At 47.4% G+C, this 25,289-nt stretch overlaps 1 protein-coding gene and 1 long non-coding RNA gene across 5 annotated transcripts in view; one reads left to right on the top strand and one right to left on the bottom strand.

Moving 5' to 3' along the window:
- rbl2 (retinoblastoma-like 2 (p130)) overlaps positions 1-25,289 on the top strand; it is a 304,767-nt gene that overhangs the window by 196,867 nt on the left and 82,611 nt on the right. For 2 of the 4 annotated variants that reach the window (XM_041191568.1, XM_041191569.1), the window contains exon 5: positions 9,355-9,483. The exons of the other annotated variants lie outside the window; for them this stretch is intronic. In XM_041191568.1, the coding sequence (XP_041047502.1) occupies positions 9,355-9,483 (129 nt within the window). The remainder of the gene's footprint in view (positions 1-9,354; positions 9,484-25,289) is intronic. 4 annotated transcript variants of the gene reach the window in all.
- LOC121279959 overlaps positions 1-25,289 on the bottom strand; it is a 52,132-nt gene that overhangs the window by 21,193 nt on the left and 5,650 nt on the right. The gene's annotated exons all lie outside the window — the stretch shown is intronic.

Below are 25,289 nucleotides of genomic sequence, written 5' to 3'. Positions count from 1 at the left end.
GGTTCCGCAGCATGCAGCAGACTGCCACGAATCATGACCCAGGCACTGCCAAGTACTGCAGTGCCCTTCCACAGCAGCCCACAGTGCAAAAGTTGTTTAAGCACCCCAATGATTTGCTCGATCACAATTCATGTGGCAGCACAGCTTTCGTTATTTGCACACTGCACATGTGTGCATGGGTTCTGCACCAGAGTCATGAGCCATGTAGTCAACAGATAGACTTTGTCACCCAGTAGTCGCCCTCAGGTTTGTCCTGGTGTCACATTAGCAGACAATACATTGGACTGGCGCAGAATAAAGGCATTGTGACTGCTGCCAGGATAATATTTAAAGTTTAAGTCCCCTTGCATCTAATTGCTCAAGTAAAATTTTCCGCTTGCTGACTCTGCATTCTGGAGTTTGCAATCCTGAACTAATTATTCCCTCACCCAAGTTTAAGTGGTTACAACTCCATCTGGTCATGCTCTTGCCTTTCTAGATTTTAGCAGAGTGGAATTTTTCATGCACAAGCAGGTGATAGGTGATTTTACATCAAAAATGCAAAGTTCGAGGGTTGGTGCCAGTATGGATTGCTGGAATGTTTGTGGTCTTCAGAAGCATGTATTTCCTCTCTACACACCCTCTCTTAGTGTTTATGGGTGGTTTATTTTTCTTAGTTCTGTAGTGGAATTTTTAATCCATTCAGATTCAGGAAATAGGCAAATGCTTGGTACAACGTAACTGGGTGCGTACAACAGTATCCTGTGCATCATGAAAACTTTCTAATAAATCAAGCAATAGCTGTTTTTTTTTGTGAAGCTTGCTGATGAGTGAGTAGAATGGGTCAGATGAATTGTGCTGAACATTTAACCTGTAAAATGATAAAATTTTGTGTGGAAGGAAGTATTTAAATTGTGAATAACATCATATTTTATAAAATTAAATGTTAAAAATAGCTAAGATATCCTATATCAGTGCTTTCAGTAAGTCATAGAATAAACTGTTTTATGCCAGTGAGATAGATATCCATTGGTCTATTCCCTCTCTGTTCAGGTTGTGATTAGTCACTGTATTAATAATATATTTATTTATTAGCTAATCCGTGCTGGCATTGATCTTAAGTAACCTGGGGGCCTGGAGCACAGTAGTGTTGCTTGCTACTAATCTAGTCTATCCATGTAAGACCATTGCTCAAGTAATCCCTGTGTGAGGTAAAGAAATCCCGGGGCAGAATTTTCCAGTTGGCATGCGGGGGGCAGGCCCCACACGCACACGCGTAAAATGACGCGCGGTGATGTCGCACGAGCATCCCGACGTCACTGTGCGCCATTGTGATATTTTGTTGGGCAGGCACGCGATGCCCTCCGATGCGCGCCCGCCATTAATTAATTGGTCACCTAAGGCCCTTGACGCTCCAATCGACCATGATTTTTTGGCGCCCGTGTAATTTTTGGGTTGGTGCACAGATGCAACGGGCAGGTGGGTAGGACACATTTATACGAACCTCATCCACGGGTGGGCTCTGTGGGGTCGCGAGTGTGCTCTCTCAAGTATTGATTTCTCAAAGTTATTGAACTTGCCCGTGTGATCTGTAGTACTTCAAAATGCATACCAGCTGCTTTGTCTGGACTCTTAACCTTCAGGTGTGCACTCTGCAGTGAGGAATCTTTTCTGGGCCTGCAGGTTTCAGGAAGCCTTCCCATAGCCTGGGAATGGGTGCTGAATTGTCCACTAGAGGCACCTACTCTGAGGAAAAAGGGAGGGCTATAAGGGGGAGGAGGCCAGGAAGGCACATTCTGCCTCCAGGGGAGCAACCTTTGGGAGAACAGGCCCAGGCACAAGGGGTGCAGGGCCAAGAGGTAGACCAAGGTAGAAGGGGCCACAGAATTATCCTACTGCCAGGGTATACAGGCAGCGAAGCAGCTCCCTCAATATGTCTGAGGTACAGTGCCAAAGGAGGCTCCATCTCCCAAAGGAGACCGTCAACTATATATGTCAGATGATTGGGCCTGAGATCTCCGCTAACTGTGTGGGTGGACACCCCACGCCAGTGGCTCTGAAGGCCACAGCTGCCCTCAACTTCTATGCCTCTGGCTCCTTCCAGGGGTCGGTGGATGATCTTTGTGGTGTCTCCCAATCAGCTGTCCACACTTGTGTCAAGCAGGTTACAGACGCTCTGTTTAGGCGTGCATTGACCTTCATCCACTACCGTTGGGGCCAGGCAAGCCAGGCACAGCGAGCCAGAGGCTTCACGGCCATTGCTGGCTTCCCCGCATCCAGGGTGCAATAGACTGCACACATGTGGCCATCAAAGTGCCAGCAGGTGAGCCCAATGCCTTCGTCAACAGGAAGGGCTTCCACTCCATGAACGTGCAGATAGTGTGTGATCACAGGATGCTGATTCTACAAGTCTGTGCAAGGTACCCAAGCAGCTCCCATGATGCCTACATCCTCAGACACTCCCAGGTGCCAGGGCCCTTCAGTGCTCCAGCCTGGCTTGATGGATGACTGCTGGGTGACGAGGCCTATCCCCTCAGAAGATGGCTCATGATGCCTCTCCACCATCCAAGAACAGAAGCTGAGCAGCGGTACAATAGGAGCAACAGCTCCACAAGGGCTGTGGTGAAGAGAACCATCGGTCTTCTCAACATGCGCTTCCGATGCATGGACCGCTCAGAGGCGGACTCAAGACCCCCCCAGATCGTGTGACAGCGATAGTGGTTGCATGCCGAGCTCTCTACAACACACTGGAAGGGGGGGAAAGGGGGGACGCAGTGGACGATGAAGACCTCAATGCAGTGACTGCAGCTGCACACGATGAGTCCAGCAGTGAGTCTGAGGATGAGCATGCACCGGGAAATGCTGAGGGGGTAGACATTGACCCGGGCATACTGCAAGGAGGCAGGGGTACCCGAGAGGATTTAATCCAACAAACCTTCAGCTAGCATACCACTTATAGACCTCCAGGACAAGGCTGGGCTGTTGCCTCCATACTCGATATCTAAATGCAAAATCTTCCAGGTTAGGAACAGTAACTAAGGGCCTTGCTAATAAAGCTGAATGTCCCACAAAGCACTTATAACATTTTTGGAAACCATATACATGCAGAAGAATAGAGGCACCCTCAGCCATAGAAACATAGAAACATACATAGAAACTAGTAGGCCATTCGTTCATTATGATCATGGCTGATCATCCAACTCAAGTGCCTGCTCCCGCTTTCTCCCCATACCCTTTCACCCCAAGAGCTATATCTAACTCCTTCTTGAAAGCATACAATGTTTTGCTCTCAACTACTTTCTGTGGTAACAAATTCCACAGGCTCACCACTCTCTGGGTGAAGAAATTTCTCCTCATCTCAGTCGGTCACATGTCTGAATTTAATATCACAAGCAAATAAACTTAAGCAAAAAAAATGACAATGGTATTCCAGTTCAAAACAAATCATAAAGGCCTCCTATCGGGAAAACACAAAAGCACCAGTGATAAACCCGTGGTGTGCCTAAGGTACCTTATGTTTACGTTTGCGGGTGCTACGTCTGGGTGCTGCCCCATCGCTGGGAGTGGTATCTGAGACAGCCCGTTGACTCTGCTGTCCTGTTGGCCTCGATGACCTTGGTGGTCGTCCTCTGACCCATGGAACCTGTGCTGGCCTCGCCTGGGAGAGATCTGCCAGTTCCACAGCTGGCATCTCCCCAGTCATTGCAGCCTCACCTGATGCTACGGTCACTGGGAGAGGGGCGGAGGAGCGGCCGCCCTCATCCAGAGTACCCTGAGAGGTGCCCGCAGAGACAATAGGCAGCTGCTGCACCGATGTAAGGTCACTTCGGACCTTCCTGCTCACCGTGGATGGATGGGCACTGAGCTGGGAAACTTGGTGCCCAGACCATCTCCCACACTGGCACTGACCAGCTGAGGTCAATGCCAATGTGAGGGCTTGCTGCTCTGAGTGCATCCCCAGGAAGTCCTGGTGGATCTCCTGGAGAAGCTTCTCCACAAGAGTCACCACTCCATGGAGGATGCGTGGTGCTCAGACATGTGGCTCATTGCTTCAGCGATCATCCACATAGACTCCACCATGGAGACCAAGCAAAGCCCAGCCTCATGTATCTCCCCCAGATGCTCCCGCACACCCGGTCGCATTTCCTGCCCCTGCTGCATCACGGACGACTCCAGAGGCACATCATCAGGCACCAACTGAGCTTGTGCCTGGTCCCCTGAAGTCTTCTGGCTGCTGGCACCATGGGCACTCTCTGTCTCTGCCAGCTCTTCCAGCCACTGTGAAGTGCCCCTCACTGCTGTGCCCCGGGACACTAGCCAATATTCTAATTCCCACCAAGATCTGCATTGGTGCCTGCCTGGCAGAGATGGTGTGACGCTGGTGAGACTTCAGAGCCCTCAGGTGTGAGAGGGGGCCTCTGCTGCTCCTCCTCCCGGCCCTGCTCCGCTGATGCTGAAAAGAAGAACAAGGACATTGGATCAGTTAACGTGGAGACAATGACAAAGTGCATCCCTGTTCCCCTGGATCATTATGCGCTCATCCTTCCATATGCAATGGTGAAGCCATGCAAAGTTTAATCACTTATCATTCAGCACTGCTATGGCTGTTGGGAGAACAATGCTGATCTCACAGTTGGACAAACTTACCTGGCCGTGGCACCCCAGCCTCACCAATACCAGTGGACCTGGGCATTTGGCACCTCTCCAAATCCAGAGCCTCTTGCTCAAACTGGCTGAGAATGGCTAACTGTGCCTGGCCACCGCCAGTCCTCACACATTCTGCCACGTTATGATCATTCTTCTTCTGAAAATGAGAGAAGAGCATTGATTTGTGCAAATTGTACATGGACTCCCTTCGCACACGGCCCACTCCAACCAGACTGGGCTCCAGTGCCTCCTCACTCTGCTGCTGCCAAGCACTCACACAAAGATGCTGGGCCTGTTCCCTTCCGTCCCCCTTGGCCACGTGCTGCCTACATCACATTAGGCACCACACGGTATATCTTTCCATAGCAAGGAGGCGCAAGCACGTGGAGCGCAGATGGAAGCAGATAGTTCATTGCCACGCCACCTTGAAGCTCCCCTCCCAGCATGTCATCACCCTGACTTGGACATGTCCTGCAGTTCAAGCACAGCACCCAGGTGCAGCTCCTCCAGGTTGTCCCCAAAACAGTCATGTGGGTCTCAGTGTACCACATGCTGCGAGCGCAGAATCCATCTCTTAATCACCCTCTCAGGCTGACCTCGGCATGGGCAATATGTGCTGGCCCACCCAGCGAAGGACACATGCCATCAATGATTCAATGCAGTCACTACATTACAACTTGGGAGCAGGGTGTGCAGCAGCAGGGAAAGCTGACCTGCTGGGTTAAGTGACCAATGCCAACATAGTCCTCACCCTTCCAGAGCGCAACAAGTCATTGAAGCGCTTGAAACACTGGATCCAGGTGCACCTCACCAAGTCGCGGGAGCTCACCACCTCCGCCATCTCCTCCCAAGCACGTTTTGTCATGTGGTGGTGCCTCCTCCTCCCATCCTGGGGAACCAACACCTCCCACCGTGCTGCCACCTCCTCGAAGAGGGCAGCAAAGCAACCATCGGAAAAAAGAAGGGGCACACTGGCCCAATGGCCTACCCCGAAGGCCTACCCTCCAGACTTGTGTCACCTCTATTGCCCCTCTGCAGGGCCCTTCGCCCAGCCATTGCGAGCAGCCTTTCCAAGGCGGCTAGGCTTGCCAGGTCACCTTTGGACCCGCTGCCGCCTGCCCGCTCCCGCTATCCACGGGAGTCGTGATGTACACTGGGCCTGCCCGTGTAAAATGGAGGCGCGGACCCGATTGCAAGTGGCGATTGGTTCTGCGCCTGCCCGTTCCCGCTCTGCCCATCCTGCCAGCCAGAAAATTCTGCCCAAGGTAATTGTAGCAACTTTTAAACTCAAGTCAGTCAGAGGACAGTTGTAACAGAATAAATTTCAGGTCCCAAATCGAAACCTGGCTTTCTTGCTGGCTTTGCATTCCGGCTGTAACAATGTGTAACATCCTCGAGTATGAGAGACGCATACAAGATACAAATCCTAAAAATGCTTGACTTAATTCAATGTGTTAAGCTTGTAGGTAAGTGAACCCACACCTCCCCTCTTATACTTCCATCTCAAAGATTCCACTTGAATATATAGTTTTGTTTAAATTAATGTTAATGTATCCCTATCCCACGCAGTATTTCCCATTCAAGTCGTTGGCTGGGCCCCAAGGAGATATGAGCATGGCTGAGGGCCATTCACTACTCACCATTTTTCTCTGTCTCCCTTTTTGTGGAGAAGCTTTGTGCCATGTTTTTGTATGCTCCCTATAATTTCACCATCCTGCCACCCAAGGCACAATGTAATGTCGTATTAACAGTTACTGCTGGTATGTAAAGGTGCTGCTTTGAACTATGGTTTTGACATCTGAAATGAATTAATTTGTATTGTTGAAGGAGACAGAGTTGGCAGTTGTGGAAGATCTGCATTTTCCGGTTATTGCATTGTTTCACTGGAGTGAGTTCATTAATATTTGTGGAATTTAAAGGGGGAAAAAAAGGAAAAATTGCTATGTTTTCTCAGTGGCTCAGTTCGTAAATGCACAGCCCAGTCTCAAACTGAACCATAATAATCAGGAAGGTCCCAGCTATGTGCTCCAAAAACAGTTTGAGTGATGATAGAGGTACAACACCCCTATCAATCAGCCAGGATTCCCACCACTGAATGGCAGCTCACGTCTCTTACTAAGAAGGCATGGACAAGATTGGGTTTGTCAATGATATCTATCACCCCACAGTTCCCCCCGTCCCTCAGATGTGAATAATTTGCCAACAACCAATGTCTAGATAAGTAAAGAATGGCCACTTATGTGAATGAGGAAGTATATTACCTGTGGAACTGTTGCTAGCATGCGATATAGGAGAGAATGAGCAACAATTAAATATCAAATCAGGCAATAAAACATCACTACAAAAACAGAATTACCTGGAAAAACTCAGCAGGTCTGGCAGCATCGGCGGAGAAGAAAAGAGTTGACGTTTCGAGTCCTCATGACCCTTCGACAGAACTTGAGTTCGAGTCCAAGAAAGAGTTGAAATATAAGCTGGTTTAAGGTGTCTGTGTGGGGGGCGGAGAGATAGAGAGAGAGAGAGGTGGAGGGGGGGGGGGGCGGTGTGGTTGTAGGGGCAAACAAGCAGTGATAGAAGCAGATCATCAAAAGATGTCAACGACAATAGTACAATAGAACACATAGGTGTTAAAGTTAAAGTTGGTGATATTATCTAAACGAATGTGCTAATTAAGAATGGATGGTAGGGCACTCAAGGTATAGCTCTAGTGGGGGGTTTTTTTTAATATTTTTTTTATAATGGAAATAGGTGGGAAAAGGAAAATCTTTAAAATTTATTGGGAAAAAAAGGAAGGGGGAAACAGAAAGGGGGTGGGGATGGGGGAAGGAGCTCACGACCGAAAGTTGTTGAATTCAATATTCAGTCCGGAAGGCTGTAAAGTGCCTAGTCGGAAGATGAGGTGTTGTTCCTCCAGTTTGCGTTGGGCTTCACTGGAACAATGCAGAAAGTCAAGGACAGACATGTTGGCAAGAGAGCAGGGTGGAGTGTTAAAATGGCAAGCAACAGGGAGGTTTGGGTCATTCTTGCGGACAGACCGCAGGTGTTCTGCAAAGCGGTCGCCCAGTTTACGTTTGGTCTCTCCAGTGTAGAGGAGACCACATTGGGAGCAACGAATGCAGTAGACTAAGTTGGGGGAAATGCAAGTGAAATGCTGCTTCACTTGAAAGGAGTTTTTGGGTCCTTGGACGGTGAGGAGAGAGGAAGTGAAGGGGCAGGTGTTGCATCTTTTGCGTGGGCATGGGGTGGTGCCATAGGAGGGGGTTGAGGAGTAGGGGGTGATGGAGGAGTGGACCAGGGTGTCCCGGAGGGAGCGATCCCTACGGAATGCCGATAAGGGGGGTGAAGGGAAGATGTGTTTGGTGGTGGCATCATGCTGGAGTTGGCGGAAATGGCGGAGGATGATCCTTTGAATGCGGAGGCTGGTGGGGTGATAAGTGAGGACAAGGGGGACCCTATCATGTTTCTGGGAGGGAGGAGAAGGCGTGAGGGCGGATGCGCGGGAGATGGGCCGGACACGGTTGAGGGCCCTGTCAACGACCGTGGGTGGAAAACCTCGGTTAAGGAAGAAGGAGGACATGTCAGAGGAACTGTTTTTGAATGTAGCATCATCGGAACAGATGCGACGGAGGCAAAGGAACTGAGAGAATGGGACGGAGTCCTTACAGGAAGCGGGGTGTGAGGAGCTGTAGTCGAGATAGCTGTGGGAGTCGGTGGATTTGTAATGGATATTGGTGGACAGTCTATCACCAGAGATTGAGACAGAGAGGTCAAGGAATAAAATGGACAGAATTGTTTTCAATTGTTTATTAGTCACAGATAGTGTATGAGTTCTGATGTTGTCTTTATTACCATGGTAATATTCAAGGCCATGATACACTACTGCGATTTGGAGACAAATCAACTACCTAATATATGAAAGATTTATTTTCCCTCTTTCGGTCAGAATAGCCATATTAGTCTTTCTCTCTTTTCCCCAGTCAGAAAGCTGGAGCAGTCCCCAGATTTGCTCCAGTCCCATTGCCAGTCATTATTAAGAGTGGAGTTGCATTTGCTGAGAAATGTTTAATTTGACCATACCCAAGCCAGAGTTGGGAATTACAAAACTCAGTCCTTCTGGCCATGAAGTCAGCATTGTTATGCTGTGGATACTGGGCTTCTTCAAAACCTGTGTCCATACCAAGTTTGCTAAAATGCTGTTTTCAATTCCAGAAATATTGAATAGATTTTCAGAATTTTTCAAAGTAAGGAATTACTGATTAATAGTTCAGTAACGCCATATACACAACAAAAAATCTAACGAGTATATATATTTTTTTAATTTATTCGTTCGTGGGATGTGAGCGTCACTGACTAGGTCAGCATTTATTGTCCATCCCTAATTGCCATTGTTCTGAGGGCATTTAAGAGTCAATCACATGGCTGTTGATCTGGAGTCACATGTAGGCCAGACCATGTAAGGATGGCAGATTTCCTTCCCTAAAGGACATTAGTGAACCAGATGGGTTTTTACAACAATCAACAATGGCTTTATGGACATCATCGGACTTCTAATTCCAGATTTTTAATGAATTCAAATTTCATCATCTGCTGTGTTGGGATTCAAACCCAGGTCCCCAGAGCGTTACCCTGGGTCTGTGGAGTACTAGTTCAGTGACAATATCACTATGTCACTGCCTCCCTCCTCATAATGTAAGTAGTTGTGTATTAACAGTTTATTTTTTTTTGTAGGAAATTTCCCCATGATCAGTGATGACCTTGTCAACTCATATCATCTTCTGCTTTGTGCACTTGATCTGGTATATGGGAGTGCACTACTCTGCTCTCATCGTAAAGATTTACTGAATCCTAATTTCAAAGGTAGGTCCTTTCTGAAGCTACAATCTTCAACTCAATTAGTAGTTTAAGAGCCAGAAAATGAAGAGTCTTATGCAACAGGTTGTATTTTGAGGATATAAAGTTACTATTGTGGTAAATTTACATGCACTTTCTTGCACAAAGTGCTCTCAATGACCAAATCTGCAGGAAGTGTCACCAGCTGCAGAAACTTGAGCTCCAGGTTGGGGAAGTCGAGCAGTGGCTAGAGTTGCTGTTGGTGTCTGCAAGGCTGAGGATTACATGGATAGCACACTCAGAGGTGGTCACAATGCAGCTAAGAAGTACTCAGGCAGAAAGGGAATGGGTGACCATCGGAGTATCTAACAGAAACGGTAGTGCAGGAATTCTCTGAGGCTATGTCACTCTCTAACTGCTTTTCCATTTTGGATACTGGTGAACGAGATGGTTCCTCAGAGGACTGTAGCAGGAGGCAAGTTTGTGGCACTTCAGGTGGCTCAGCTGCACATGACAGGAGGAGGAAGAGTTGAAGTGCTATAGTGGTAGGGGATTGCATAGTTAGGGGAGCAGACAGGCGTTTCTGCAGCCATAGATGTGACTCCAGGATGATATGTTGCCTCCCTGGTACTAGGGTCAAGGATGTCACAGAGTGGCTGCAGGACATTGTTTTGGGTGGTGGTGGGGAGGAGCTGTGGGGGTATGGTGAATAGCCAGAGGCCGTGGTCTACTTTGGGACCAATGATATAGGTAGGAAAATAGATGAAGTGCTGACAGCAAATTTTAGGGAGTTGTGAAGGGAATTATAAAGCAGAACCTCAAGAGCAGTAATCTCAGGATTATATTGCCAGTGCTACATGCTAAGGAACATAAGAATAGGAAGATTGAGCAGTTCAACACATGGCTGGAGAGATGGAGTAGGAGAGATGGCTTTAGATTTCTGAGGCATTGGGACCAGTTCTGAGGCTGGTGGGACATCTACAGACCTTAACAGGACTAGGACTAATGTCATAGTGGGGAGGTTTGCTAGTGCTGTTGGGGAGGGTTTAAATTAGATTGGCAGGAGAATGAGAACCTGAGGGGAAATTCAGAGTGGAGAATAACTGGCAGTGGGAAGTAGAGAAATATTAACTGATAAGAAGGATATATCAGAGAGTAGTATCAAGGTAAATAGAATACTTGAAGACTTTGATAGAATTAGAATAGGCAATAATAAACAATTAGATGGAGTCAGAGTAAGGGGGAAAGTAAAAAAAAAGCCCTGATCAGGGCTACTGTGCATGTATGTGAATGCACAGAGTGTGGTTAATAAGATTGGCCAACTACAGGCACAGGTTGACAAATGGATTTATTATATTATTGCTGTAACAGAGACCTGGCTCAAAGAAGGACGGCACTGGGCATTAAATATTCCTGGGTACAAGGTGTTTACGAGAGAAGAAAAGGGGGATGGGGAGTGACAGTATTGATTAAGGATGGCATTACAGTACTGGAGAGAGAGGATGTTCCAGAGGGATTCAAGACGGATTCTCTCTGGCTAGCGGTAAGGAATGAAAAAGGTGCAATAACATTGAGCAGTGTAGTATATAGACAACCAACTAGTAGAAGGGATGTAGGGGAACAAATCTGCAAAGAAATTACAGAGAGGTGCAAGAATTATAGAGTAATTATTATGGGGGACTGCAATTATCCAAATATAGACTGCAATAGGATTTGTGCAAAGGGACAAGAGGAGTGAGAGTTCCTGGAATGTGTTCATGATCATTTTCTGCAGCTGTATCTTTTTTGTCCAAAGAGAGGGAAGGCACTGTTGGACCTGATTCTGGGGAATGAGTTGGCCCAGTTGAATCAAATATCAGTGGGAGAACATTTAGGGGACAGTGACCATTGTTTCATAAAGTTTAGGTTGCATATGGAAAAGAACAAGGAGCAATCCAGAACAGGGATAGTTAATTGGGGGAAAGCCAACTTTGATGGGATGAGAATGCATCTGAGTCGTGTGAGTTGGAATCAAATGTTGATGGAAGAAACAATGGCTGAACAATGGGCTACCTTCAAAGAAAAAGTATTGCAGGCAATGTCAAGGTATATTCCCTTGAAGGGGGAAAGTTAGGACATATAAATCCAGAGCACCCTGGCTGACAAGAGAGATAGAGGTGAAGATAAAAAGGAAGAAGTGAGGTAGAAAACAGAATGGAGAATCAGGCTGAATATAGAAGGACCAGAGGGGAAGTGAAAAAACTAATAACAAAAGCAAAGAGAAAGGTGAAAAGAGACTGGCAGCTAACATAAAAAGGAATCCCAAGGTCTTCTATAAGCTTATAAATAATAGAAGGGTGGTAAAAGAAAGAATAGGGCCAATTAGGTATAAAAAAGAAGACTTGCATGTGAAGGCAGAAGAAATAGTGGAGGTGTTGAATGAGTACCTTGCATCTGTTTTTACAAAAGAACAAGATGCTACCCAGGCCAAGGTGAGAGTGGAGGTAAATGGTACACTGGAAGAATTTACAATTGAGAAGGACGAGGTGTTAGAAAGCTTATCTTTACTTAAAATAGATAAGATACCAGGACCAGATGAGACGTACCCAAGGGTACTGAGAGAAGTGAGAGTGGAAATTGCAGTGGCGCTAGTGATAATCTTCCAGTTTTCCTTCGACAGGGGTGGTGCCAGAGGACTGGAGAATTGTGAATTTAGAATTTTACAAACTTTTTCAAAAAGTGTGCAAGGATAAAGCCAGCAACTACAGACCAGTCAGTTTGACCTCAGTGGTAGGGAAATTTGTGGAAACCATAGTTTGGGAGAAAATCAATACTCACTTCGACAAGTGCAGGATAATTAAGGAAAACCAGCATGGATTCATTAAGAGAAAATCATATTTAACTAACTTGCTGGAGTTTTTTCAGGAGGTAACAGAGAAGGTTGATAAGGGAAATGCTGTTGATGTGGTGTATATGGATTTTCAAAAGGCATTTAATACAGTGCCAGACAACAGATTTGTGAGCACAATTCTAGTTCATGGAATAAAAGGGAGAGTAGGCACTTGGATAAGAAATTGGCTGAGTGACAGGAAACAAAGAGTAGTGGTTAATGGATGTGTTTCAGATTGGAGGAACGTTTGTGGTAGAGTTCACCAGAGGTCAGTATTGGGATTCCTGCTCCTCCTGGTATATATTAATGACCTGGTCTGTGATGTGCAAGGAGTGATTTCAAAATTTGCAAATGATACAGTGATTGGAAACTTTCTCAACTGTGATGAGGATGGTCTTGAACTTCAAAAGGACTATACATGTTGGTGGATTGGGCAGACACGTGGCAGATTAAGTTCAATGCAGAGAAGCATGAGGTGATTCATTTTGGCAGGAAGAATATGGGAAAACAGTATAAAATAAAAGGGAGAAACTCTAAAGGAGATGCAGGAACTGAGGGACCTTGGTGTATATGTTCATAACTCATTGAAGTTGGGCATGTTGAGAGAGCAATTAATAAAGCATATAGTATATTAGGCTTTATTAATAGGGGCATTGAGTACAAGGGTAAGGATGTATGAAACACTAATTAGGCCTCACCTGGAGTAGTGCTTCCCATTCTGGGCGCCATACTTGAGGAAGGATGTGAAGGCATTGGAGAGAGAATATAGGAGACTTACAAGAATGATTCCAGGAATGAAGAACTGTAGCTATGAGGATAGATTAATGAGGTTGGGACAGTTTTCCTTGGAGAAAAGAAGACTGAGAGGAAACTTGATAGAGGCATTCAAGATCCTGAGGAGTATGGACCAGGTAAGTAGTGAGAAACTGTTTCACTCAGGGCAGCATCAAGAACTAGAGCGCGCAGATTCAAAATAATGGGCAAAAGAAGTAAAAGTGATGTGAGAAAAGAATGTTTTCACCCAGTGGTTGATTGGAGTCTGGAACAAACTTCCTGAGGGGTTGTTGGAGACAGGTTTGATCCAGGTATTCAAAAGGGAATTGGATTGCTATTTGAAAAGGAAGAATGTGCAAGGTTATGGGGATAAGGCAGTTTAATGGGACTAGGTGGAATGCTCTTTCAGAGAGCTGGTGCAGACTCAATGGGTCAAATGGCCTCCTTCTGCACTGTAAGGATTCTGTGATTGTGAGACCGTAGTTAGGTCGTATGACTGCAAAGTTTGGCTCCGTAGCACTAGTAGTTTCAGTGCTACAAGAGGAGCCAGTTAAGTAAAAAATAGTGGTGGGGGGAGGGGCTGTTGTCCACTCCCAATCACTTCCAGCACAGCATATGCCAATCACCATGTTTTGAAGTTTGATAGCATGGGTATCCCATGCTTGTGATGAAAGTATGCAGAGTGGACACATTAGTCAGTGACTAATGCTGATTGATGCCCAACCTGTCATTTTGGACCTTGCTGTTCCTGTTGATATTCCCTCTTAAGCACATAGTTCTATTTAAAAGTATCCAACTTGCAGGTGAAATATTTTTGGTTATCTACTTGCTTTCGTGGAATTATTGGAAGCACTGTGTTGTTGGAAGAAATGTGACAAGTTGCTTTTGTCAGAAACATGTGGTTTGAACATTTGGCAGGAGTTGCATGCTTCTGAAAGTTCCCTGAGTATACCACTTGCTCCCAGCCATGGGGTTATAGTTGCAATTCCTCTTGGGCCACAATGTCAGAGGAAGGTGGAGCAGAGGCAGCAGAAAGTCGAAGCTGCTCACAGAGGAAGAAGGAGGAGGGCTCTCAGCAGGAGACTGTACACACCTATGGTCTTCAGAGGCACTCCTCCTATATCCACCTGAGCCACAAGCAGCAGTGTTTCACCAAAGAGATGGTCACTGAACTGTGCCACCTCTTGTAACCGTATCTGTAAACTCAGATCAGAGTCAAGGACGGTGCTGCTGGTGGTCACCAAGGTATCCGTGCCCTGAATTTTTATGTCAGCGGATCCTTCCAAGCTGGAACAAGTATCATCATCAAAGTATTACAGTTCGCCATCCATCAGCACATCCAGGAGGTCACAAAGACCATATATGCCAGGAAAGGGTTGCCTCCATTGCCTCTCCCTTAAACAGAGAGAAACAGGAAAAACGGGCACATGGCTTTGCCAGGATAGTGGAAATCCAAGATTCAGGAAGTCATCAACTGCATGCACTTACCCCGTGCCAATGCATCTTAATAAGGTGTTGTACCAAAATCGCAATGTGTAGTTGTTGTGCAACTACACGCAGGACGTTATGTTGGTAAATACCCACTTTGGCAGAAGTCATGACACATTCATTCTACGCCACCTTGCAGTTCTAGTCATCCTCAAGCAATGATGGCGAACTAGGGGGTAGCTTTCAGCAACAAAGGCATTACTCCCACTGCAATACCACAACACATGGCCAGTGCTTATACAACCACCTTAGGAGGCAGAGGAAGAGGAGGTAGAGGATAAAGGAGGATGAGGTTGAAGAGATAGGGAAAAGGCAGGTTGCACATCCATAGTCTGGACGGAATGTCCGTGAACATATTATCAGACTCGTTCCTCTGAACGTATCCTCAGATCCTGGTTGCTCAACACCTACTCAATTTACCTTCCATCTGTTACGGAGCATCACTCTTGACCACAATCCTGAAATAAAAGAAATCACAAAACAACTGTTCCATTCCACTTTATTCAATAATACAGCCAATAATGCATACAATATTCAACTATTCACCCTTGTGCATTCCATTAGTGCCTGTCTTGCAGGCACCTTTGCCTGGCCTAGTCTTCCAAGATAGTGTGACCCCAGTGCTGCAGCAGGATTTTTGGAAGACTGCTGACTTCCAATGGGGGAGACTGAAGATGGCTTAGGAGCAGCTCTGGGCCTCGTGCTTTGGACTGCCCCACCTCAGCATGGACGGCAGCAATCTGGGTTGGCTGGCTGTCAGGCAATAGCAGAGGCACTGGCAGAGTGGCAAAGGAATGAACACACATACTGTCATTCCAAGAGGCGACAACAGTTTCATGCACCATGAAGCCACTGCCACTACCCTGAGGCAGCACCTCAGCAAACCTGGCAATCTACTGGAACACAGATTGCTGGAGTACTGTCAGAGCCTGCATGCCCTTTTGAGCATTGATGTCCACTGCCATGATGGCAGAAATCTGAGCCTGAACAACACTAAACTGGTCTTGCTCAAACAAAGATCTCAGTCTGAGCTCCCATTACAGCACTCAGTCATTGCGTGATGCCAGCTTACCAGAGGTTGAGGATGCAGATGAGTTTTGCTGGAAAGAGCTTCAATAGCGATTGCTGGGTATAACCCCCAACTACATGGCTTTTGCCTTTGCTGCAATGGAAACTCATTACAGAGATATCGGCCATCAGACTCTGCATTACGGCTGTCTCTGCAAGTGTTTTCATGGAGTTGATCATCACCTTCATGGTAGTAAGGATGGACCAAGCAGGAGTTGGACTGTTCCATGACTGTGACAAAAGACCCTTTGACAGGCCTGCTAATGCACTAAACTTTTTGGGCGTCATGCCCATCCACCACCCCATCAAGGCCCTTTCCAGCAGAACTCATCTGCAGCTTCATCCTCTAGTAAAATGGCATCTTTGTTGCTTTCCCTCACCCTGACGGCAAGCCCACTTGTGCTGGTGACTCACCAGTTGCTTATCCCATCTCTTTACTACCATCTCAGGCACATGCAGTGTTAGTGTGCAGGCTGGTGGCTGAGAGTGTCTGATCAAACGACAGTGTTTCTTCCTCAGAAGTCTGCTGTTCCTTTAGGTATTCAGCCTCAGATGCCACTGGCTGGCCAGGCAGAAGCTATGGATATTTGAAAGCCTAAATGCAGAAGGCTGGGAGGCAGGTAGGGGAAAGCATGCATTACCATGTGATGAATACTCAATAAAAACGCAACTCGCCATTCTCCCTTCTAATTACATGTCACTGGTAGGGGTGTAGGGTTGGTCTGCTCACAGTGGGTGTGTCAGTACTCATGGAGGACAGCACTCATTGTGTGCTGCAGGTCTCAGGCAGTGTTGCAATCTGAAACAGAGACTAGCATTACGATCGGGTGGTGGGGAAGGATGACAGAGATATAAGGGACAGTGAGGTATAGTGGGGCTGTGGGACGTGGGGGCGAAATGATGGCAGGCAGAGGGAAGACCGAGGGACTGTTGTGATCAGCCATGAAGAAACAGGAGGGCCCATTGAAAGACAGTCATAGTCCCTGGTCTGGGGCCAAGAGATTGGAATGAGAGCTTAGAGGCAGTCCTGGGGCTTTAAGGGCCATGCTACCTACAGGGCTATGCATGGCACACATGTCATAGTCCAGCTCCAAAGAGGGGAAGGCCTGTGTGCTTAGTTGGGATAAGACACAGCTTGGTGTGCAGGGTGTGTTTATTGTCATACAGTTGGTGGCGATGGGGTTGTCTGGTTTGGTACTGGGCTGCAGATGAATGGCCATGGTTCAGAGAGGCATCTGCAGCCTGTAAATCAGGAGAAGATAGTAAAGGTGGGGGAGGGGGGGTAACTCAAAGCTCTCCTCTGAGTGGCTGGGGGATGTTCTCCTCTTTATGTCACCATGCACACAACCTCCAGCTGGGGAGGAGTGAGTTCCACATGGGGCAGGGTACATCGACAGTGATTGGTTCAGGGGAGGGTGCTGGAATGACAATGGGATCCAGGGATTTTGGGGGAGGCTGGAGAATAACTGGAGGGAGGCCTACCTGCACATCATGAGGTTCCAGGAAGGTTGGGGGGACTCGAATGCTGACAGGGGGAAGGTCAAAGCTCGTCTCAAAGTAGAAATACAGCACCACCATCTTGAAACCCTGACATTATTGTGCAGTTTAAAGTCAGAACTGGAAAAGAACCTGCACGGGAGGAGTCTGAGGCAGTGTGGGAGGAGTCGATGCCTGGACTAAGGGGCTCTTTCGGGGGGCACCCTTAAACTGCTTAGTCACAACATTGACATAGAGTCAGAGCTGAGAGAAAAGAGGAAAACTTCTTTGAGAATGTGCAATTGAAGCCACTGCCTTTGGTGCGCTTTAACAAAAGACTACAGGAGTCATTGGCTTCACAATACGGTTGCTCCATTTGAGCACTAACAGAGAGGTATGTGAAAATGGAAAATGCAGGCAACCATTAAGGAAGCACAGCTGTTGCATATCTACCAGATCATCAATGAAAGCCTCTAATGCACTTTCTCCAATTGGCATGGATAGTGGGCCAAAGGGCATCCAGTCATTGCTGAAATCCAAGTTGAGCTTAATCAGTATACCAGAACAGAGATTGCAGGAGTGCCTTTGGTAATGGAGCATCTTAACCTCCTGTGGGATTGAAATATCAAGCATCAGGGTTGGCATCTTGGTCACCTAGATCTGTGACTTTGCGCCTCAGCTACAAGGTTGTATCAGTGAAAAGCTAGTAGCGCAGATGCAGCTGAAGGGCATGACAGTGGCTTTTTGTTTGCATGTGGGAAGTCCATTGTATTTGCCCAGTATTTATTACTCCATTGCATCTATCAGTCCACAGGGATAAGGAGGATTGAATAGTGGTGCCTGGGTTCAATGCTGCCTTCTTGATGGCAGTGACCCAATTAAGGAGGAGAAGAAGGGCCCAGCGCTGCCTAGCACAGCTTGGAAAAGAGGCCTGGCCTGAGGTCCATGGTCTAGGGCGCCCCAGCAGGACCCAGAGGATGAGGCTAGACCCATCCCATGGAGGTGACCAAAGGTCTACCAAAGAAGACTTTCCTGTTGGGAGATGAGCAACAGACAATGCCGCGTACATCTGCGCTTGTCAAGAGATGTGGTGGATCATATCTGCTACATTCTGTGGGAGGATCTAATGCGACATGCACTGGGAGGACATCCACTGCCTGTTTTTAATAGGCTTTCATGAATAGCCTTTTTTATTTTAATAAAGGCTGTATTGGATATTTAGACCTTTATTTGATTTCATCTCAACATGGCTCTTAAGGTCTGCCCATGGTAGACACTGGGTGAGTTGGCATGGAGGGTGTAAGGGCCAAGGGTGGTGGGTACATTGGGTTGTCATTAAGTTAGCATGGGAGCATGGAGGTGGCATGGAAGTAGGTTGGGGGAGGGGTGCCAATGGGGTGAGGGCTACAGAACCTAAAATTTAACGAAATAGCTGGGACAAAATCCCAGAGAACTAAGACGGACCATTTATACAGCTCACTTTGGCACTCAGCAGCTCCTATTGCTGCCTTTGATCTGCATCCAACCTATTCCTGCACCAGACCCCCCAGCCATCACCATCATTCCGGAATGAAGATAGTGCCATTTGGGGGAGTTTCTCCCAAGCTAGGTGTGGTGAGCTGGGAGATCTCCCAATTTGTGCTACTTGCCTTGGGAACAAAAATCCAGACTAGAATATTGGTATTTGTGTAGATCTGTTGAGTGCCAGTTACCTTGATGGTGCCTTATAAACTATCTCCCTGGATCTCTTTTTAGCTTTGTTCTTAGCTATTTCTGTTCCATTCATGGAGTATACTGTCACCTGTCTTTCCATTCTGTGTGTAGTATTTCCATTTGTCTACTTTACCTTTTTTTCTGCCAATGTCTGGCATGTACATATATTGTCCAATGCATTTTGTATTTTCTTTTAACTTGCAGGTCAGTTCCAGCTCTGCATCTAATTTGAAATCATCTCTATATTTGACCACTTTGCCCATCTTCCTGCAATTCCCTGCTTGGAGATCTCCAATCAGATTTCCACCCCTGCTACAGCACCAAAGTAACCCCAGTCGAGTTCAGAAATGACATTCCAATGTGACTGTGACCTTGATGTGTTATCCCAGTTCAATATGCAGCTTTCAGTATGTTTGCCATATGATCATTACCCAATGCCTTTCCTCCATTGTCCAACTCATTAAGACTGCTCTTGATTGGTTTCACTTTTCACTTTTACCCATTGGTTCATGGCTAGAACATCTCAACCATTGGCTTCTCCTCCTGTCCAACACTTTAACCTCAGAAGCCCTTCAAGGTCTATCCTTGGCCCTTCCTCTTCCTGATCTATAGGCTGTCCCTTGGCAATGTCACTGGGAGATATTTAATTAGCTTCTGCAAGTACACCGCTGACACCCAGATTTATCACTACACCACCTTTCTTGATCTCTTCACTGCCTCCGTATTATTAACTTGTCTGCTGACTGTCTGCCTAACATTGGTTTAACATTTATAAGATCAAAGTTTCAATGTCTGCCACAGTTTTGGTACTATTGCCACTGATCTCTCTGCTTTCTCCATGACAAAGACTGCCTATTTCCACCACTATAACATCTCCTTCCAGCATTACTTTAGCCAACTGATGCTGAGATCAACACTAGGTTGTTTCATCTAAGCCTTAGCCACCTCTAGAGTCAAAGGGCTGAATTTTGCCAGAGAAGTGGAGGCAGGTTTAGAGACAGGGGGGAACGAGGATATTCAGATAGCTGTCCTGATGTGCAACTATCTGACACTGTCCTGCCTCCCAGTCAGTTTCCCGGGGCAGGCTGCAACAGAAATCATTAACACATCCCACAGAGGCAGGCAACCAATTAGGGCCCCACAGTGGCCACTTTCAGAACCTGTTGGCATTTTCCTGGTGTCAGAAAGGCTGAGCCCAGTGACCAACTTGGAGGCTGTCACCTGGTGGCAGGCCAAAGGGCCATTGGTCCCTCCTCTTACTGGCCCATTGAGTGAGCCACAAGCATGAGAAGGTGACAGCCACGGCCAAAACTATTCCTGCAGTGAGATTTCCCGCTGCGTCTCTGCCTCAGCAGTGCCCACTAAGGCTGCTGCCTGGTTGGTGCTGCAGACCCTCTCAATGGGCCTCCTGCCTTGGGAACCCACCCAACATCATTAATTGGACGCTAAACGCTGAAGTGGCTAATTAGGAGCCTACCTAACATAATGTTAAACCAGTGGGTGCCTTGACGACAAGGATGGGGTCGGCACCTGCACATGATCCCAATGTCAGTTCCCTGGCTTTCAGAGAAAAATTCAGCCCAAAATTCCAGTGGCTTTTCTTGCCCACCTTCCATAAAACAGTTTCCATAAACTTCAATTCGTCCAAAACTCTTGCTTCCCCTATCCTATTACATCTCATGCTCTACTCAACCTGTCCTCATTAATCTCCATTGGCTTCCAATTCCCCAACCCCTCATATTTAAAATTCACAACCTTGTGTTTAACTTCCTTTGTGGCCTTTCCCATGCATATTTCTTTAACCAACGCTGCTCCTTGAACTCTGTTTCACTAACTTTCACGTACCCCTCGCCGCTCACCTTTCACACAACCATTGACTTCAGTTGCTTAGACCTCACACTCTGGAATTCTTCCCGCAACCTCTTCTCCTTTAATAGAATGACTACAGCTTTTGCCAAGGTTTTGGTCATCCCTCCTAATTTCCTTCTGTGGCTCAACATCCATATTTTGCTTACAACTCTATGAAGCGCCTTAGGACATTTTATCTACATTAAAGGTGCTAAATAAATGCAAGTTGATGTTGAATTTCTGAATTTATGTAAATTAGAAACGATTGTAGTCCCTGAGGGACCTCAGTCAGTACTTTCCCTCACTCCAAAATAACTCCACTAATGAGTGCTCATCATTTCATAGGCCAGCATTTTTAGGATAGCAGGGTTTCCCTTCCTGCCATCCAAGTAGTCAGTGAAGTAGTCGCTGATACTGCCTGTCCCTGCAGGGGTCAAACCTTTTTTAGGCGGGGGAGTGCCCAATGTTAAAAGGAGGCTGCTAATGGAGGGCCTTCCCACCCAAGGCCTGAACACAGTTCATTTTCGGGCTTTCCCCTGCCCCTGAACTCCTCCTACCAGCCTGAAAATTGAAGCTGGGTGAGAAACAGCCCTTAAGTGTTCAATTCTTGGCCACTTAAGGGCTTGAGTTGGGTCAAGGGTGGATTTGTCAGCCTAGGCCATGCCCATCCAAGCATAAAATTGCATTGAGGTTGGAGTAGATGGGAGCCCAGTGGGAAGGTTATCCAAAAAATTTAATAGTCACCCCTCCCACCTGCAACCCACTGGCAGGGGAAAGTAGGATTCTGCCCATAGACTCTGGCCAGTTTCCTATCTGTTCCCTGGATTTATCCCAAACCCTCGCAGCTTTGTCGTATATCAACTTGCAACCGATGTCGATTTTTTGAGGTGGCCACTTGTGGTGGAGTAGGGAATTTCAACTTTCAACATCGACACATTAATTATTTCAATCCTGTGGGCAAAGAAAATGATAAACAGGTGTTGATTTGGCACTAACCTTCCTGCACTGTTTTCCCCTAATATTCGCCTGGCATTTGTCACAAAATGGCTGATAAATGGGATGAGAACCTAGCCCCCAGTGTGACTGTGGTAATAAATCTATTGACTGTAGTACTGGAGACCAGACCATGCTAGAGATTCTTCTCAGGTGTAATCTGATTCACTACATTCCAATCTGAAACTACATCAATATAACAAGTGTGTAGCAGGAAGGATTATCCTGGCAGTTCTCCAACCAGTTGAACCAAGCCATACTCGGTAGGAGCTACAAATATATCTCTGTGTGTAACAAGAAAGTGACATAGACCTTCAAATTTCCACAGAGGTTCTCTGGTAATATATCAGACGTAGCTCTGGTGAAATGCTTTTATTCTTTTCTGTTTTTTCTCAAGAACGTCTTCCTATCCCCCGATCTCAGTTACGCCAAGATCAGGTGACGCTTATGGAAATCTAGGGTTTTATATCATTTATTTTGCTCTCTAAGCCTGTCTCAAAACTTTGCATAATGTGAGAAGGAACTTATTGTGATTGCTAATGTAGGTCCCACACAATGCATCTTCCTTTGAAAATAATACATCCAGGCTGATTTTGAATTGTCCCATTAAAAATTGATTGTGCCTAGCTATTAAAGTATGGCCTGTTGCCTACAGGTATGTTGCCAGTATAATATTTTGGCGGAGTTTTCTGTGCCTGCTGGCGTCAGCCATGCTCGGCTGCGTGAGCAGACCACATACAAACATGGAGCAGGAGTAGGCCATTCGGCCCCTTGAGCTTGCTCTGCCATTTATTAAGATCATGGCTGATCTGATAGTAACCTCAAATCTGCATCCTGTCTACCCCTGATAACCTATCACCCCCTTTGCTTACCAAGAACTTTTCCACCTCTGCCTTAAAAATATTCAAAGACTCTGCATCCACCGCCTCTTCAGGAAGAGAGTTCCAAAGACTCGCGACCCTCTGAGAGAAAATGTTTTGCCTCATCTCCATTTTAAATGGGCAACCCCTTCCTTTTAAGAAGGCCAGAGATCATTTTCACAACCTCATGAAGCTAGTCTGCGATTATCAACTCAGCCCGTCAATGGTGGACCGCGTTCCCCGCCATTGGACGTAGGGAACCTCATTGTAATTGTTATTGTTATTGTAATACATCTATCTGTGTATCATTATAAGGCCAGCCCGGCAGAATCATCCCCCCCCACTTTGCTGGCTCGTCCGCCCACGTCGGCATGATTTGATGCCGGTGCAGAAGACATCTTGACAAGTGTGACGTGTAGAAGTCAAGACTTACTGCTAGGGCCTTGCTCACGTTATGGACATTTGAGGAGCAGAAAATGCTGGAGCCTGACAGCAACAGCACACTAGCGGAAGGTCCATGGCTTGCTGGGTGGATTCTCATGGACATGGCTCTGCTGCGAAAGTCACCATTGAGGGTCTGCTCACAACGGATGATGTTCGAGTAGGTGGAGAGGAAGATCCAGCTGTGTTTGGGAGAGAAAGGTGTACCAGGGGATGGGAGAAAAAGGTCTAGGATCGACTGGGAGAGGAAGAGTTGTCAGGATGGGGTGAGGTTGAGAGGGGGGTTTGGGGCGGGGGTTGGGGGGGGAGGGAATGAAGGTGTCATGATAGGATGAGGTTGAGGGGGGAATTAAGGTGTCAGGGCAGGAGGGGTAATGGGAGAAGACAGCAACTGGGGAGGTAGGCGTAAGAGTGGGTGTAAGGTGTAAGGGAAGGAGTTCGGAAGGGGGGGCAAGAAGTGCAGAGAGGTGAGGGAATCTGGGGGGAGGCAGGAGTGCGGTGGACGCAGGGAGTAAGGCTGGAAGAAGAAGTGAGGGTGGAGGAAGGAGTAGGGAAGGACTAAAGCTGGAGGAAGAAATAAGGCTGGAGGAAAGAGGAAGGACTAAGGATGGCGAAAGAAGTGAGTGTCTAAAGGGGGAAGGACTAAGCGGGAGTGGAGTCTGGGAGGGAGGACGACCAAGGTGGGGAGAGTCTGGGGGGGAAGCAGTTCAAAGGGGGGGAGGGGTTCCGGGGGGGAAGGGGTCCGGAAGGTGGGATGTCCAGGTGAACGTGCAAGAGAGGGCTCTGATGAGTCCATGAGACCATGAGGGTGGACATGGGTGCACATGATGAGAATGACTGTGAGCAGAGTGAGGCAGTCGGATGGGAGGGTGAGGGTTCAATGATAGCGGAAGAGGGGACAGCGAGGGTGGTCGTGGAGACTCAGAGGCAGACTTGGCCCCTGGGGGTGGGAAGGAGGAGGTTGGGGAAGTTAATGTGGATGGGAGTGGGATTTTCGGGAAGGAAGGGAACATGCATGTTCACCTGGACGACCTTGAAGGAAAAGGATTGTGGCTGGTAGGTCTCGGAGGGTGACGGGGTGCAAGGTGGTGTGACAGTGATGGTGGAAAGGAAATGGGTGACTGGGGGAGGGGAAAGGATGGGGGAGTGCTCAAAAAGCTGAATCACAACCATGCTGTCTAAATTGAAAGTGAAACGAGAGTCGTGGTGGGTGAGATCAGGTGCTGCATGGGAGTGTGATCAGTGGGTGGGTGGAGATGCAGATCAGCTCCGATGGACAACTGAAAGTGAACCCTAGCAAGCAGCATTGAAAATATTCAGGACAGTGAGATGAGTGCAATGGAGGAAGGATCCGCGTGTGTGGGAAAGCGCTTGCATGAGGCTCCGAAAATCCCTGCCCCACACACACCTCTCCCTCCAGAATCACTCATTGGCCAGCTGCTCCCTCTGCAGTGACAGAGGACAAGGTTGAGGGGCTCACAGGCAAAGGGGACTCGGAGAGAGAGGACAGCCTTTGAGACTCTGAGTGGATTATGCAGTCCAGCAGCCACTCCTGCTCCCTTCGGGTTCCTGGGAGCCCTGGCCTGACTTCTTGAGGAGAAGGAGCACCTGGAGGGACATTAAAGTGCTCCATTTCCCTCCTGCGTTGCCATTGCAGGAACTCACTCATGACTCCTGTGATGGAGTACAGGTCTGCGCACATCTGTGTTCTGCTGGACCAGGGTCTCCATGGCATCCGCCATTCTTCTCATGGAGACTTCCAAATGCACACACATGGGCACCAATTCATCAGAGAGCAGGCAGGTGTATTCCTCCAACTCATGTGCCACTCTGTTGAGGGCTTCCAACACTCCGTGGGATGTTCCCATGCCTTCTGCTGACTCTCCAGGATGAGTTGGAAGGTGGAATCCAGAGGCTCATCATCTGACTTGGACCTCACAGATGCCTCTTCCCCAGCAGTCCTCCAAGTGCAGGGAGTTCAGCCGAACTTGCCTCCTCCTACAGATATGTGTCCATGCGGTGACCATCAGATTTTGAATCCAACCCTGCTGTAGATCCAGGTCCCACAGAGGTGTTCCTCTGAACCTGTGGAGGGTGTGGGTAAGCACTGTGATGTGTCTTCCATGCTGTTTATTTCCAGCTCTTCAATGGAGGAGGTGTCCTCTTGGCTGGAGGTGAGGACTTGGATGATGCTGAGGGACTGGCTGGCTGAAGGTGTCAGTTGCTTGGCAGAGCTCCCTGTGAACCAGAGCAGAGATAATTAGTGCATGTCAGCACAGTCAAAAGCAGTAGAGAGAGCATTC

The sequence above is a fragment of the Carcharodon carcharias genome, chromosome 7, assembly GCF_017639515.1.
Source record: "Carcharodon carcharias isolate sCarCar2 chromosome 7, sCarCar2.pri, whole genome shotgun sequence".
Lineage (NCBI taxonomy): Eukaryota > Metazoa > Chordata > Chondrichthyes > Lamniformes > Lamnidae > Carcharodon > Carcharodon carcharias.
Note: the sequence above shows the minus strand (reverse complement) of the source record. Positions and strands in the feature narration are given on the sequence as shown.